Below are 17,409 nucleotides of genomic sequence, written 5' to 3' on the forward strand. Positions count from 1 at the left end.
TGGATGGCATGGAGTCATTTTGTCATAGTCAGCTGACATTTTGGCTCCAAACCTTTTCATTTTTCTCCAAAATTTTATTAATGAATTTAATGTTAAACGTCACCTTTGAGCGTAGATATGTCTCATCCTGTGCATCTTCTTTTGTATGCGAGCTGCTAAGCAGCGAGAGCAGGCGCTGCCCATAAATTGCTCTGGAAAGGACAGCGAGAGAGAGGGAGGGAACAAGAGAGAGAGCACCAGAGCAGATGCACTGGCAAGACAAGACCCCCCCCAGCCCCTTCTCCTCCCTCCTGTCTCTTTTGTAGCGTGCACCAATGAAAAAAAAAATCTGATGAACGTGAGCAAGAACCGCCACCACCTTCACAGTTAGCATCTCCTTGGAGCCAGCGAGTCCAGTTGTGCTGCAAGATTACGGTCGAGTAACTGGGGGGGCTGCTTTGAGGGAGGAGGGGCTGTGGTGAGCTGGTGGGCTTCCTCTGCCTTACAGACACATTTTATTGACTTGCTAATTGGATGAGCCACTCGGAGGAGAGGATGCGGTGACTGAGAGGAGCTGTTCCCCGGAGGACCGATACAGACACAAGGAAGCTATTTTCGGAATTTCTTCCGTTTTTTTGGGGGGGTACATCACAAGAGATGGGGGTAGCCGTCCTGCTGTGAATACCTGCTTGTATGCATGACATTGTCAAATGGAGGCTCCAGCTGCAAGACGCATCGTGACAAGTGAATGATTTTCTTTTTTTTTTTTCCCACCCCCCCAGTAGGCTCCCTCACCTTTTTTTAAATTTGCCTTTTGGATCGATCAGCGCTTCGTCGTCAGCTCTATCTGATGTCCGGTTTGCAACCAATCCTTCGCCAAAGGAATCATTCATTTTTTTGTACAAGGAGACAGAATGACGGTATGAACACAATCCAAAAACAAAAATGTGGCATTTGTATTTTTTCTATCTCAATGATAGCAAAATGGAATTTATGTTATCATCTTTGAACCCATTGAACTCATTTTTATCTATCGGCGTGTCTACCTGTCAGATTTGCACAGAAGAGTTCAGAATATAAAGCAAGGAAGGGCTCATGAATGAATTAGTGCTAGAGACAAGTAGTAGCAGTGTGCATGGATGAGGATTAAGTCAGACGACGGCAAAACAGTCTAGACTGACTAAGAATTTTAAATATATACAAAAATTATGTCCAGCATCCATTTGTCCAACAACAATCTAAGATTCACTTCTCTGTTTCAGTTCACTCCTCCTGCCATGAGTGAGGTGCCAATTTGCATGCGTGGCCTGGTCGGAGAGAAGGTGCCAATGTGCTGAGGTGTTCCGTCCCAATGAGCCAAGCAGACAACCCACAGAAACGCACCACCTATCTCATCTCCCTCACTTTGGTGAAGGTTGAGGCTTTGCCAGAGGATGTAGCTGGTAAGCAAGAGGAGAAGGAGGGGGGAGGGAGCCCCAAAGAGAAGGAGGAGGTGAGACATGCACCAAAAGAGCAGGAAGTATGTGGTGGTCCACAAGTGTCGGGTAAAGAGAGCACACAAGTGGAAGAAGTGGAACAGGTGCATGTCAAGTATGGCAGCCCCAATGAGAAGTGGGGGAAAGCTGAGAGGAGAGACCACAAAGACATTGTCCCAGTCGCTAAAAGCAAGGACCCGGCTCTTATCCACCCCCCACTGAGGCAAATGGTGAAGGTGTACAGCGGCAGCAGCTTCGAGACCACCGTACGTAGAGAGGGGCCTCGCAACGAAGCCTCGCGTCCCAAGACGGAAGTCTACCGGGAGCCTCCCAGGCTCTTCCTAAAGGGTGAAAACGGAGCCGAGCTCAACAACCGCTCACGTTGCAGCCTCCCTTTTTCAGTGCCGCCTCAGGTCAGCCAGCGTCCCGAAGTCATGATGAGATCGCACGCAGGGGCTAACTCCTGGAGGGAAGGCCGAGAAGCCAACAGCAACTTATATCACTCTGCCAAGACTCTAGAGCGGAGAGATAACCGGATCGGGGAGCAGTCCCCCCTAATGGCCACGACAACTCTGGGGCCTTACAGGGCGTCTTGGGCCGACAGCGACGGCAGAGGGACGCTCATTCGTCCCGCCGCTCCCCTCAGCGGAGGCTATTCCGGAATCATGAACAGGGAGAACACTCACGAGGACAGATTTAAGGTTTCCTTGGTTACGCCGATTACCTGCGATGCCAACCGGCCCCAGAGAAAAGCCACCAGTCGCACCCTGGATAACAGCGACCTACATTGCCTCTCCGAGGATGGCAGGAGAGGGAAAGAGGGCCAAGGTGGAACAATCCAGAGAGCTCCTGCCCGTGACCGCAAGATGCTCAAGTTCATTAGTGGGATTTTCTCCAAAAGTGCAGCTGTGCCCTCAAATGTCAGCACCGCATCCGCCCTGTATCCCGCAGCGGAGAGGGGCTCCAGCGAGGAGGAGGGTAAGTTCTTCATTGATTCATCTCTCCCAGAACATGACAGAGATCTATGGCGGGCTTGCTGTACTTTTAACATACACATTGGCCTTCTAATCGGCCTATTATTTCCCACACTGTGGCTTCCTTCTGCAGTCACCCACACAATGACGCTAAAGAGATCTCATTCCCAATGCAAAACTGATAACAGAAATACATTACACCTCTGAGAATGAAAACGGGGGAGCAGTCATATCAGTGATTAGTGATTACAACACCTACCTGAGTCTCAGAAATGCTCCCACTGTTCAGTTTATTTTTAAATACAGGCATACCTAATGTAATAATTAGTAGATCTGATTAAAGTCGGCTAGACATTACCGGGATTTTTTTGGCGCTCCCAAATTTTTTTGATGTGATCTGGGATATAAATGATTTCTCTAATTAAAAAAAAAATAATAATGTTCAGATGTTCTAGTGGGCTTTTCCTGGCAGTGTATTTTTTTTCTTTGAAAAGCTTGAAGATTTTATGCTAACATAGGAACTATTCAAGCCCCAACTTCCACATGGAGAAAAATTAAACCAAAACATAATGCAGAGGGTGTCCACACTTATGCAATCACATTCTTTCAGTTCTTTTTTTTCTATAGCGCCTTTTCAAAAGGTTAATTTTGTTTTTTAAATGAGTTGGACATGTTGAAGGTCCCATAAATGGTGTAAAAAAAAAATTGAAATGATTTATCTCGGTCTCATTTTTCAGAGCACAAAAAGGCGGCATTTGAACAGAGGCGTGTCGACATTTTGCATCCGCTATAGCACGGAAAATCGGAAAACAAATCATTTGACTAACATTTCAAGCAAGAGGTTATTTGTTCAGCATTGTTTCTCGAAAAATTGCAAACATGTCTCAGGATGATGCTTTTAATTTGGCATTCATTGTCAATTGCATCCTAGTAGTGATTGACTCTGACTTTATGAACATCTCACAAAATGACAACATGTCAAGATTGTTGAATTAATAATCCTCCTAACTCCAAGGGCCTCAAACGTGGCTTTTTAAGCAAACACGGCTTCACATAGAATTGCTTGTCAAAAACAAACAGCTTGAAATTTTGATGCTCACAATGAGAATATTAAGAAAAGATGTAGCCTTTTTCTCAAGGCTTAAACTGAAGGAAGTTGCCTATGATGGTGTTTGTGGTATCCAAACGAGCGCTGAATAATTTGTCAGGAGTAAGTGGGACATGAATAATTAAGGTTGGGGAGACACAGAGCTGTGTTCATGCAGAGAACAACCTACAACTTCCTGCTCTGTGTGGCGTGGTCATCAGCATTCACACTGACAACACATTGACTCTTGGAGAGTAACGTCGTCCATATTTCAGCTGTAGTCTTGAGCATATCATGTTGTAAATAACAAATTAATGCATACTCAATTTGCACTCGCGCACAGAGGTGGACACAGCCTTTTTATGCCTCTCGCATGTCGCCGCAACCGAGAGGGGCCATTCATTGTATGGAGGCTTCTGGAAAAAGGAGTTGCCATGGCAACAGCCAGCTGTGAGGATTGTTGTTTGGTTGGTGGTGTGACGCTGATCGAGGGGAGTGCAGGGAATGCCCAAAAATGGCCGGGGGGATTAGGGCGAGGGCTGGGTGTGCGACAGTCGTCAAAACGGGCATCCAAAGTGTGGCAGATGACAGTGTGGGCGTTTTTTGCACAACGTCACGAAAAAGACCTTGTGTGTGCGTGTGTGTGTGTGTGTGTGTGTGTGTGTGTGTGTGTGTGTGTGTGTGTGTGTGTGTGTGTGTGTGTGTGTGTGTGTGTGTGTGTGTGTGTGTGTGTGTGTGCATGTATGTATGTAAACAGACTGAGTCATGCAGTCTCACAATGGTTTCCACGGCCACATTAATTTTCATCTCTTAAGCTGAACCTCACAGGATGCATTTACATTATATGGTGAAAAAGCTTTTAACGTGCTTTGTCTTTGACATTTTTTTTATCAGCATTATAAGTGTACATTTATTTCATCACGCATGTATTCCGTTTGTAAATGAATATTTTTCATGGAATAATCGATCAGCAATTATGGAGGCGCGACACTTTGAGAAAAACAAAGAAACAGATACTGTAGTTAGCGAAGGGTAAAAATTAGCATACATCCAATTAAAGAAAAGTATAAATGAATTAAAAACATTTTAAGAAACTTGAATGAATGATTCTGATGTGAACTTTATAACGTCTGAGTATATTTTAGAGAATATTTCAGTGGGGCCATTTTCTTCTGTTTTAAAATTTTAATAGGGCTTGTTGTGGAATTCATTTTCTTGTTTGGATTTGTCTTTTTACGTCTAAATGGACACAGCAGTATAGCAAGTAGCAAGACAACAATAACACATTGAATATAGGATTTAGAGTATATTGGTGGATGGGGAGTAAGGGAGGCATCAGATGTTTTATGTTCACTGAGAGGAAGCTTACTAGCTCAAACCTTGCAAACTTCAGTGATAGACGACAGCCCAAGGACAATTCAGAAAACGACTCCACAGAAAGTACGACATTTTAATGCGATCTTCGCTCGTCATGATGTCTCTCGTGAGAAGAAGCATCAATTTTCAACCTTGGCTCCGGTTTGTTGCCCACCAAAGCACAAAATGCAGCTGTGTATTTACTAACCACCACGTTCTCCTTTTGGCTCTAGCGCCATGCACCAGCAGCCAAGAATGGACCATCACTCAAACTGTACAAGAACTTCACTTGGTAAGATTGTCTGCTTCCATAATCCGAGTTTTGATACTAAAATAGATTCTCAGTGTGTTAATTGTGTGCTTGTGTGTTAGGCCGTGTTGGGAGGCCTGTGCAGTGGGAAATCAGCGCTAGTCCACAGACACTTGACAGGAAGTTATCTATCACTGGAGAATGCAGAGGGTCAGTTTCATTTTTTATCAACTTTCCGTTCTCTCATGACAGACTTGTGCACTCATTGACCACAACATTAGCTACATCTGTTCATCTGTCTAGCCAGCCATCTGTTTTCTATGGAGCTGACTCTGGACCAGACATTGAACTAATTGTGACTGCCAATCTAGAGGAACTCATTTCCAAATAATCACTCCTAATCATTATTTGTATTATTCAGGGCGTCAGTACATTAAGGATGTCTTAATTGATGGACAGAGTCACTTGTTGATCATCAGAGAAGAGACTGAACTCCCAGGAGCCCAGGTGAGTTGAGAGTCGAGCTTGGCTTCTAAATTGGTGAAAAAAAGTGAATGAACGCCTGCTCCTTGCCTACCTGGTCTCCAGTTTGCCAGCTGGCTAGACGCGGTTATTCTGGTCTTCAGTTTGGAAAACGAGGCCAGCTTCCAGGAAGTGTACAAGATCTACCATCAGCTTGCAATCCATCGGCCTGTCATCGAGATACCTTTCGTGGTCGTTGGCACACAGGGTGAGACAGTTTTGGAGTTGTTGTTGTTTTTTTTGGGAAGCATTGAGAAGATATTTTAGTTTGCGACTGCGTTTGTATTCTAATAGTATTAATAGTAGTGTTGATTTTTTTTTTGAGACGAAATAAATAAAGCACTTTCGATCTTATCTACAGACCTTAAAATATTATTTTTCCGATTTGCAAAATGTGTTTACAATCCAACAAATGTTGGGAACTAAACCGTTTTCAGGACCAAAACAGCTTCAACTGCCTTTACTTGATTTTCAGTTTACTCTAAACCTGCTGCACTGTTTGTCTAGCTCACACACACCCACTCACACTCCTTTTGCAAATCTGCTCTGAATATAAACGATTTGACTGTCTGAGTCGTGCCTCGTAGGAGGCGGTAAAATGCATACAATGGGGCTTTGTATTTTCTGTTTGCATCATTTGCTATTCAGTAAAACTAAAGGTGTGTAAGTTAAAACGTAAATGGGCAAATAATACACTCAGTAGTTCTGATGTGTAGAAATACCATTGTGGGGCTTTGGAATCAAATCCCCATATAGGCAAGTCTTTTGTAAGGATGTCAAGGGAAAGCTGCTATCTATAGAAAAAAAAAAAGTTAAACACCAGCAAATCTCCTTGCAAGGCGTCATTCTGCCTCAAGCGCTCTGGTTGAGAGAAAAAAAGCAGGAAAATAGAGCGGGTGTGATAAATATATCATGTGTTTGCTCTGGACTATTCTTCGGCAGATAAGATCAGTAGCAGCAACCCCAGGGTCATCGACGACGCCCGGGCCAGGCAGCTCTGCTCAGATGTGCGGCGTTGCACCTACTACGAAACATGCGCCACCTACGGCCTCAACGTCAACAGGGTCTTCACTGATGGTATCTGACAGCCACATCAACTATTACCGTATCAACACATTGTTATGGTGTCAATTTATTTTCTCATTATTTTCTTCCAGCTGCTCAGAAGATTATGGCTGCCAAGAAGCAAGCTGCTTTACTGGCTTCCTGTAAATCTCTTCCAAACTCTCCTAGTCACTCTGGAGGCTCCACTCCAGTGTCTGGTGTTTTTCCAGGACAGGTAAAAGTGAAAAAGTTGTCACATTATTACTGGATTCAATGCTAGTGAGGGCTGCGCCGCTGTGGGAGTGGACACATGTGCAAATTTGGAATTTTTATCCCCACTTTTCCTCTGGTTCATTTGCAGGCAAGTAACGGGGGTCAGAGTAGCGATTACTCCTCATCTCTTCCCTCCACCCCCGTAATCAGCCATAAAGAGATTGGCAGGTCGGCGAGAGGGGAGAAACTGGACAGCGGCACTCCCGGATCAGTTCGCAGTGCCACCCGTAGACGCACAGCACGCTTTTCGGTAATATGCTGAGCAAATATGTTTAACCAATTGCCAAATGCCGCTGTAAACCAATGAAGCTGGTTGTATCCATAATTAAATACATTAGCTGAATCACCCTCATCCACGGCGGTTCTTTTTAAATGGCCTTTGCGGAGTATGCGTGTCATAATCCTTTTGTTTCTCTGAGGGCTCCCTTCAATTAGCAGCCTTTAGCAAGTTAAGACTCATTTGCCAGCTGGTGTGATAATAATGTACAGTAGGTGTCATTTCTTTGCCACTGACAGTATTCTTTCCTTTCCAATTGGTTTTATTTGATTTCATTCTGAAAAAAGCACTACGGTTGCTGTTACATTATATTTTTTTTGTTTATTATTGGTTAGTTATAAAATCATGACAAATTGATTAGTTGTGGTATTAAGAGGCGGATTAGGTTTGATAAATAACCATTGAAGGCCCAGGCACCAATTGCACCAAAACGACAATTACTTCTAGACTTACTTCTAATTTTTAAATCGTCTTTAAGCGTATCATTAGTTATGAGGTGGTGTATTTCATTGCCGCCGCTTCCTAACCTAGCTTTATTGTGCTAGCAGAAGGTCACATGGCTTGCGCGTTGTTAGCTGTGAGACAGACAGTTTTAGTGCCACAAGACCATCTGGCCATGTTACGGTGGTGAGCCAGGAGCAGCAAATGAAGATTGGAAGGCCTGTGCATACACCACAAAAGCTGTTGCCTTGTTTTGTCAAGGTGGCAAAGACAAGAACAAAGTTTGTTCTGGCCGGGTATTTCGTACTTCCCGAGAAACTCAAGTCCAGAACTCCTGTAGCTGTTTTTTTTGCTAGCTAAAATGTCAATTTTTATTTTTTTTAAAACACATTATATTTACCAAAGTGTGCTGTGTACGTATCGAGTTGGAGCTTTGACACTTTGTTTCTTTCCTATGGGACATGTGCTGCATTCCAAACAACATCTCAGTGTATATTGAGCTTCCACTGTATAATAGTTTCAGCATCAGCACACTTTAAAGAACATTCTTTGTCCCCTTGTGTTTCCTTCAGGGTCGAAGAGGCAGCGACGCAGCCAGGCGAAGTGCAGACTACAAAGGAGATGTGGGAAGCGGGCGCTTTATTCCCATCAAGCAGGTAAGACAAAGATGCAGAATACAAATATTGAGTCCACCCAATGAATTTCAGCAGAGGACATGACACCACCACTCCCTTCATGTGAGGACGCCTGTCGATGTGTGAATGATTGCACACTCCATATGGTTGGATGATACATTGCGGGTGTTTTTGGCCGTCACTTGGCATAACGCTGCCTAACCGTGTGAGATTTTCACATTTCACTTTCTTTTTCCCCCCGTGACCCCTACCAGGGTTTCTTGCTCAAGCGCAGCGGGAACTCACTCAACAAAGAATGGAAGAAGAAATACGTCACTCTCTCCAGTGATGGCATCCTCTCATACCACTCCAACGTCAATGTGAGTGTGTGTTTTGACAGAACGCTTTTGACGGTTGATGATGTAAGGTGTAATGGAGTCTATTTGATTTGGCAGGACTACATGCTGAACGCCCCCGGGAAAGAAATGGACCTGCTGAGAGTGACGGTGAAGGTGCCAGGAAAGCGTCCGCCTCGTGCCATACCCGCCGGTGGGCCTCCGGTCGGGCTAAACGGGAGGGTCAAAGATGTGCAGGGGTCAGAGGGGGTCAGCTTGGGTGAGTGAAAATATACACCCCTTGACGGATATAAAATATTTAGAAAATACTTGACTCGATGGTTGTGACAGTTCCCGTCAGTGCCAGCAGCCTCCTGCAAGTGGATGACATGGAGGGGATGGGCGGAACCATCTTCCTGAGGAGTAACAGAGGCGTGCAGCGATGTTCCTCCAACGTCTCCAACCACGCTCAAAGCGTCGGTAAGAAAAAGCGACGGAATTCTTGAAATCGTACGTACCATAGCGGGAGATGTTTCAGTGTCTGTGAACGTGTCAGCAGACTCTGCAGTTGAGGGCGTGTCCAGCTCCTCGTCCACCAAAGACATAGGCTCCACATCCCCAGTGGAGGACAGAAAGAAGCATCGCAGGAAGAAGAGCATGAACCAGAAAGGCGACGCCAATATTGGCCAAGCAGACGGTGATGAGCGTCTCCGTGGTGTAAAACTCACAAATAAATACATATAAATTATTTTTGACAGTTTCTGTAATTTACAAATAAAATCTTATTAATGCATTTTAACCATGTTGATAATTTCAACTGTTATTTCTTTTCAGCCAAGCGCAAAATGTGGAAACTTAAAAGCTTTGGAAGCTTGAGGAATGTAAGCAAAACAGGTAATGTTTGGTTATGTGCATTTTTTGAACTCTTACTGTACACTGTCTTATAGTCGGGATGTGTTTGTGTGTGTGTGAGACAGATGAAGAAAACAATGACTTCTTGATTGTGTCGAGTTCTGGCCAGACGTGGCATTTTGAAGCCCAAAGTGTGGAGGAGAGAGATTCCTGGGTGCAGGCCATCGAGAGTCAGATCTTGGCCAGCCTGCAGTTGTGTGAGAGCAGTAAGAACAAGGTCAAACACACACGCACACACGCACACACACACATACACACACACACACACACGGAATTGCACACTTGAAAAAAATATGGTGTCTGCTGTCTTTCAAAAGAAAAATATAGTAGAACATCTCAACCTTGATTTATGACCCTTCCAACAGGGCCGTGATGGCTTTTGTCAAAAAGATAAAGACTGTATAATTGATTTTTTTTTTCTCATCGCTGAAGCCACTTCATCACAAGCGTGTCATGATTTCAGGCCTGCTCAATATTGTCTTGCGCTGATATCCGCACTGCAGCAAGGAAACATCCTCGGATGAGTGCATAAAAATGTCATTTCCTTCCATATCACGACTTAATGCAATGATGCAATTCTTATTTATTATGGAAACAATTTACATCAGGTCAAACCATCATCTCTTCACAGGCACATTTAGTTACAGTCATTGCGCTACATAAAGAAGAGCACAGCTAACACTTTTTTTTTTTTTCCCCCCACAGGCTCGCAAGAATAGCCAGAGCGAAGCCGTGGCTCTGCAAGCCATTCGCAACGCAAAAGGAAACAACTTCTGCGTGGACTGCGATGCTCCCAGTCAGTACCAAATGTCTATTTCAAAGCTATTCAAGCATCAATCCTCCCTCATCTTCTCCTTGCATTCATTTGAAGATGAGTAACACTTAGCAGAACAATAGAACAGAGTCGACCATTAGTTATTGAGTCATTTCTCACTTTCTTGCACTCTCGGCTGATCACAGCAGAGTGAAAGAAAATCTCAGACCGAGACAGTGCATTGCAGAAATCGGTGTTAAAATCTTGATTACAAGCTGCAATAAAAAGAAACACTTTGATGTCATGTTAATTGTTCCACTGAATCAAAATTGGGTCACCATGATGTGGGAGGAAGAGGACTTTTCTCCTCTAAAGAATAAAATATGCTCTTCTGAGTTTTCTTTCGGGAAGAGATGTGCCAACATATCCAATTATTTAATCATATAAAAAATCAACATTTATAGGAGGATTTTTTTAAAATAGCTACATGCTATCGTCAACTGACATTTTTAATATTATTATGAATTTATTTTCATTATGATTATTATTTCATGATATTATTTATGATATCCTTGATTGTATTGTGTGTTTGTTCTCTCCAAGATCCCACGTGGGCCAGTTTGAACCTCGGTGCCCTCATATGCATCGAGTGTTCTGGGATCCACCGGAACTTGGGGACTCACGTTTCGCGCGTTCGCTCTCTCGATTTGGACGATCTGCCACGAGAGCTGACGCTGGTTCTGAGTGCCATTGGCAACCACATGGTTAACTGTATATGGGAGGCACGCACCATGGGCCATCGTAAACCCCCGCCTGATGCTACCCGGTAATAATATTTGGATTTATTGGTGTCACAAAGACAGAAGTGCTCCAAGAAAGTTTCTTTTTTCCAGAGAGGAACGAGAGTCGTGGATTCGGGCCAAATATGAGCAAAAACTCTTTGTGGCACCATTGCCCCCTCCCACTCCCAATGAGGGTCCCGACATCACATTGTCCGGCCGTCTTCTGCTGGCTGCGATGGAGCACAACCTCCCCAGACTGCTGCTCCTTTTGGCCCACTGCACTAAGGAGGACATCAACGGCCCTCCCAGCATGGCGCTCTCCTCCCGGTCCCTCCTGGCGCTGCGGCTACCCGGCTCTGCCCTTCATGCTGCCTGTCAGCAGGCCGACGTGGTGATGACACAGCTTCTCGTTTGGGTCAGTTTATTTTGGCTTTGTTGACCGGGACTGACCACCCCAACTTTATGAAATCGGAACCTAAGAGTGAATGTCGTGAATACTAATAATAGTCTCAAAAAGTAAATCCTCTTGTTTTCTTTATTGTCAGTATGGCTGTGACGTGCAGTACAGGGATGCTCAGGGCCAAACAGCGCTGACCCTGGCTCGCATGGCGGGCAGCCGGGAGTGTGCCGACATCCTGCTGCAGTACGGATGTCCCAATGAGGCCTCTCCTTCCCTCGCCACAACTGCCGCATTAGCATCGGCAAACAACCCAGGCTTCCCAGTCGGCATGGCCCCGAACCTGACGGTCGCCACGACGCTCAAGATCTCGCACAGAGGCGGCGGCGCAAGCTTCAGCTACAGTACGTCGAGAAAAGCCGTGTCATAAAACAGGATCGGCCAGTGTCCATTTAGTTGGGGGGGGGGTCTTAAGTCCAAATGTCAAGAACTGCAATAAGCTAATGAATTGGTCCGTATGTATGTGTTTGAAATGCCATCACTTTACTGGTATTTCCAAAAGAGTGTAAATATTGTGTTGCGTTCGACGCAGCCAAACAGGCAGTTCGTTTTAAAGTTGCGCTACCTACCTACAAAGGCTGCTTTCGTTTGAAAGAAAAACTAGAGATAAGATGATAGAATTCTATTAAATTCTTGAAAAAAGAAAAAAAATCCCAAAAGTTTAAAGTGCTTAATTTCCAGCATTGTTATTGTACTTTTTGTACAGGTGGATCTGTGTACAAAAGTGGCTCGAAGAGATTTACAGTTTCTTGCGTTTCGTGTTCCTTTGATAATGAAATTCTTCAAAGCTCAAGATGAAGATTTATATGTAATGTTTGTATCACTGTGCGCGACATAAACACTGTAAATGATTGATTCATTTTAGATATCTTTGAAAGTGAAGCAGGAGGCTACAGTGGTGATGTTTGTATAAGCAAAGGAAATGCCTTCGTTTCAATTGAATGTATTTAAAAGCGCCATGTCAGCAGGAAGAGGTGTCGCTTTCGTGGACGTGAACTGACTCTCCTGCTGTGATTCATAGAGATTAAAAGTATTGTTTAATAGGTTGTTTTCAAACGTAGGTATACAAATATATATATGAGCGAGCACTGGAATGAATGTTTATAAGTGGCTGATAATCAGTGTGAGAAAAAGAGGAATGTTGCCCATGTGGAGATTTTAAGAGTAGCATAAAAAGGAATCATCTCATCCGTATTCGATGTGAATCTGTGTTCATCTAATGACCGTTGCTGAGTATACACGTCTGTGCTGTAAAGAGTCTCTATTCATTTGTATTTTTTTACTCATGCAATGATTCATAAAGCATTCATTATCAATACACGCTGCCAGCTGTTTTCATTGAGTCGAAAAACAAACGACTAAAAGTTGCACGTAGGTAAGATTGTGTTTATGTCTATTAATGTCTCCCAAGATGACAAGAACATGTTGCAGCTCAGCAATAATCAGCCGGCAGAAATGGCTTCGCACTCATCATCTCGCTGTCAGATTGTCGGCTTCTTGGCTTTGGCCTACATCTTTTCTAGGTCAGAGCGCTGGCCTCACTTTTATTATGGAGCTGCTGCAGACGCAGAGAGCTGAACCAGATGATTTACACATTCAGTAAAGATCGATCGGACTAAAATTGTTCTGACTTGTTGTTCCCTTTTCAATCCCTTATTTAGGCTGAAAAATAGGAACGCTGTTTAAATAAATGAACATGCTAAATATTTATACAGACCAAGAAAAAAACCAAAGATCAAGCCAAGAAAATGGTAAACAAGTTTATTTTTAAATGTCTAAAAACACACTCAATGATATAAGAAAACCCCAGAAACTATCTCCAGTTTAAAAGGCACATCTTTTTATATTAGATTATGCAATGATAAATATGTTAAAATATAATCCCCGGGACAAGGCTGATATTTATTTTGATTGTGCAAAATCAGTCGTTTAAAATGGAATAAATATTATCATACCGCAGACACTGCTTGGATTGATTTAAGGATCATCTTCAGGAAATATTGAGTCAAACGCATACAGTAAGCACGCGCACAATTAGTGTATAAAGAAGCCAATCAAATTGAAGACTTCTGATTGACTGAGCGGCAGCGAGGTGCAGTAGTGGTCAGCATGCCAGCCTCGCAGACCTGAGATTCAGGGTTTGAATTTCAGCTTTTGGAGTTTGCATGTTGACCCTGTGCTTCGATTGTTTTTTTACAGGATACAAAAGGTTTTCCACGTTCAATTAAGACTGTTGTGTTAATGTTTTCCTTCATGTGCCTTGTGATTGCATGTTCACCTTTCAACAGCAGATTTAAAGATTGTCTTGTTTTTTTTGTTAAATTAGTTCATTTAGGAAAATCTAATTTAAGTCTTTTTTTTATAAAAGGATCCGCACTCACTTCAATATGTGTGAAATGATGAATCTTGGTGCCGCTAGGCAAATATCTTTGCGATGAACTCCTTGAAACGTTTCCCATACTGCTCCGGATGAACTGTGGAGATTTCTGCTCCCGCCTACATGAAAACAGACAGATTTGTAAGTATAAATAAGTAGCAGCAGTTGCTTTCCACGACACTGATGCTCACCCCGTGTTTGACAGCCTTGGCCGCGTGAGCCGCTTTCTTCTTGGTGTCGTACTGCGTCAGCACATCAATCAGACCCATGAAATAGACTTCCCTCCGCGGTGCGCCTACACGGAAGCGAGGGAGGCTCAGCATTTCAGCCTTTGGTGATTGCGTTTCATCTCCATGTATGATCTCATGCGCCCAGGGCCGGCGTAACGTCATTTTAAAATGGGCAAAAAGTCCCCTCGGGTCTCACCTACAGCGCTCTCGATAGCATACACGTCCACGTATGGGTCGAACTCCCCTGGCCCCATGGGCTTGAAGGAGTTCATGTAGCCAGCGATGCCTTCAGGTGAGGTGGAGCATGGAAGCGCAGATTGACTGCTTTCATCTTGCTCTTCTTCGCCATCGGACGACTCGAATTCCTCCTCCTCCCGCTCAGCCTTCTCCACATCATGGATACCCAGCAAGAGGCTGTAGTCCATGATCTTCATACGCACCAGGAACTGCAGGAAGAGGACATTCTCGCACTAAGCTGTCATTCATTGAGGTGGAGCCTTAAACTCTTACCTCAATATCTCTGTTAAGCTTGCCCATGACACTCTCCTTCACTTCATCACACACGTAAATCTTTTGCATGTTGTTCATAAAGTCCATGTCTTTATAGGTGGGAAGCTCCTTGACCTGTAAAGGCAAGGCAGTTTTATTTATAGTGGATTTCATACACAATATGATTGAAAGTACAAAAAAATTACTGTATTTTAAAATAATTTAAAATAGCTTCATCATAGCTATGGGGGTCATATGGCTATGGACAGTTGAACAATAATGTATATGAATTGTTAAAAAAAAAAATCGTGCCTTCGATGTTAAAAAAAAATAACACTTTGCTTCATACTCAGTCAGTCATATCTAATCGTGCAGTCTGGAGTACGCCAACGCGAGCTGACTGCAACCATGGAGCACGCTGTCATTATTAATGCTACAGAATAAGACGAGTTCATCACCTATGCATGAATTTCAATCAGTTCTCACACGTCCTTTCATGCGAGCTCACCTTCTCTTTCAAAGTTGCTTCTCGAGACACCAGGGAGCCCTGAGAAAATCAAAGACCACACAACATTTCTCATTCGACTGCAGCTCAATTAGAGCGGAGGCCTGACTCGCACGTAACTTCACCGAGCTGTTGGCTCATCGCTGACTTTAAATTAATGATGCGTCTAATATTTTAGCGGATCTCCACAACTTGCGTCAGTGCTTAAATTTTGAGAGTTGTAAACTTACTGTGAATGGATCTTAGTGAAGCGTATGCATTTTACCTTGAGGTCGTACTTCTTGTGTACATGCAATCTGTGACTGAACATGTTCCTCATGACCAACAGGTAGGTATCTTCACTCTCAACCGTGACTCTGTACATAGCCAGGAACTGCGGGAGCAGCGTCGAGCCGTGAGAGGTGACAACATACTGCACGGGAAGAAAGCCGCAGTGGAATATCGTGTAAGTGGCCGCATTTAGCTAGCGGATAAAAGTAGCTTCACTGTGCTCATCACCTGGTGATACTCCAAAAGGAAGTTGTGCATCTCGGCCACCTCCTCGCTTGAGATTTCTTTGACCACCAAAGTGCGGTCATATGAGGTCAACAGCAGGCCTTCGCATCTTCCCTCCTCGTCTTTGAGGGGCGGACAGCGCGCCAGAGACACCTGTTGATGAAAACGTATCCTTTTTACATACCGCTCTTTAACATGCAAATGTTTTGGACTGAAATGCAAATCGCTTCAAACAGGACAATTGGGAAATATATTACGGATTTCCTGCGTGATTGAACCTGAGGGTGCATCACATCGTTCTTGTCTTAATATGTTCTGAGAGGCACAAAAATGCAAATTTCACACCTGACCAAAGCATGGAAATTTAGAGGTGATGCTGGAAACCCTAACCCTGTACCTGGAAATCCTGATCCTCAATGCCAAAGCGCTCACGCAGGTTCCTGAAGACTTGCGGACAGTACTCTTTGAATTTAAACTGTCCTGGCAGATTCTCTCTGAAAAGCAAACCACAGGAGAAGAAAGAGAGTAAGTACAAATCTCTCTGGAGTAACATCACATGACAAAACGCATTTTGTTGTTCTTCCCCAGACTGTTACACAACCTGGATTCTTGACTGGATTAAAGGATTATTTAAAGCTACTCATTTTTCCAGACTTGAGGCATGTTGTACTTCTCTGAATGATGGAGAAACTCGGTTGTTTTTGTTATTTGTCCTGAGGTGCTTGATGGTAAATAGTCTGATTGTGAAGTGATGCCGAAGCGGTGTTATGGGATGAAAACAATCACACGAAAGGGGGAAGAGAGGACATACGTACTTGTTGAAGAGGTGGTGGTTGACTTTGACTTTGCTGTTGGCTCGGAAGTCATCCGGAAGGAGCATAACCGGCACGGGCACCTGGCTCAAGTCATTGATCTGCACACATATTTAGTCAATGCTGAGACTTACAAATAAATACTATTTTCAGCTATCTGTGCAGTGCTTAACTTGTTTGTCCAGTTAACATTCGCAGACATGCTGGGAGTGCCCTGTGATGTCTGTCTTGCTTTAAATTTGTGTGTAGACGTGGCAAAGTTGTTTTCTACTAAAGTAATTAATTAGACTGTAAATTTCATCTCGGTACATTTCAGATTTTGCAGTTTTTTTTTTTTTTTTTACTTTTACAGGTACTGTACTTACGTAAGAAGAATATTTACTTTCATTTTGAACCGGTCTTGTTTTTTACGCAATTAGTCAACTATCCTGTAGCTTAGCTATTTAGTTATGAGCATTACTTTGGACACATACGTATTACGCACACGCACACGGCTCTCGACCACATACGCACCGAGTGATTGACCCCCCACATGAGCACGCTGGACACGGGCTCCCCTGCGCGGAACACTTCCACTTTCTGCTGCACGAAGTGCTTCTTCTTGGTCTTCCGCTTGTGAGGGACGCGTGCTGCGCTCGGAGAGGACATTGGAGAGCACTTTGGCGTGATCCAAGACTCTCTTTGTCAGTGTGCAGCGGTCACCTCGCGCCGTGTCCTTGCAATTTGCAAAAGTGGGCTGGATGTGAAGTTGGGGATGGATCCGACTTCTTGTTGCAGGTTGGTAGCGCTGTGACGTAACATCCACCTGTTATTGAAAAGATTTGGTTCGGGCTACTCAAGAGACATTTTGCTGCGGGCATGCTTGATTTACTAACGAAATACCACTATAGTTAGGGAATTTTCCTTGAATCATGCTTAGAATTAATTTTGTAAAACTAAAGGAAAATCTTTGAAAACTGGGATTTACGT

General features: G+C 43.8%; 2 protein-coding genes across 2 annotated transcripts; one reads left to right on the forward strand and one right to left on the reverse strand.

Annotated features, from left to right (window-relative positions):
• The first annotated feature begins 261 nt into the window (after positions 1-261).
• LOC148390613 (arf-GAP with GTPase, ANK repeat and PH domain-containing protein 1-like) lies at positions 262-12,850 on the forward strand. Its single transcript, XM_088390505.1, has 20 exons — positions 262-899; positions 1,242-2,432; positions 5,105-5,163; positions 5,244-5,331; positions 5,543-5,628; positions 5,710-5,851; positions 6,586-6,720; positions 6,801-6,922; positions 7,049-7,210; positions 8,251-8,334; positions 8,568-8,672; positions 8,748-8,907; positions 8,979-9,107; positions 9,187-9,324; positions 9,462-9,521; positions 9,605-9,756; positions 10,245-10,335; positions 10,897-11,119; positions 11,187-11,490; positions 11,621-12,850. Exons 2-20 carry the CDS (start codon positions 1,331-1,333, stop codon positions 11,900-11,902), a joined length of 3,624 nt encoding a protein of 1,207 aa, XP_088246631.1. The 5' UTR covers positions 262-899; positions 1,242-1,330; the 3' UTR covers positions 11,903-12,850.
• Positions 12,851-13,278: 428 nt separating this feature from the next.
• LOC148390614 (phosphatidylinositol 5-phosphate 4-kinase type-2 gamma-like) lies at positions 13,279-17,223 on the reverse strand. Its single transcript, XM_088390460.1, has 10 exons — positions 16,954-17,223; positions 16,444-16,541; positions 16,026-16,122; positions 15,632-15,781; positions 15,399-15,545; positions 15,137-15,175; positions 14,650-14,763; positions 14,336-14,585; positions 14,101-14,204; positions 13,279-14,028 (listed from the first exon to the last, which is right to left on the reverse strand). Exons 1-10 carry the CDS (start codon positions 17,086-17,088, stop codon positions 13,948-13,950), a joined length of 1,215 nt encoding a protein of 404 aa, XP_088246586.1. The 5' UTR covers positions 17,089-17,223; the 3' UTR covers positions 13,279-13,947.
• Positions 17,224-17,409: the final 186 nt, after the last annotated feature.

Source organism: Syngnathus floridae, chromosome 11 (genome assembly GCF_059516105.1).
Source record: "Syngnathus floridae isolate MCC-2025c chromosome 11, RoL_Sflo_1.0, whole genome shotgun sequence".
In the NCBI taxonomy this organism is placed as follows: Eukaryota; Metazoa; Chordata; class Actinopteri; order Syngnathiformes; family Syngnathidae; genus Syngnathus; species Syngnathus floridae.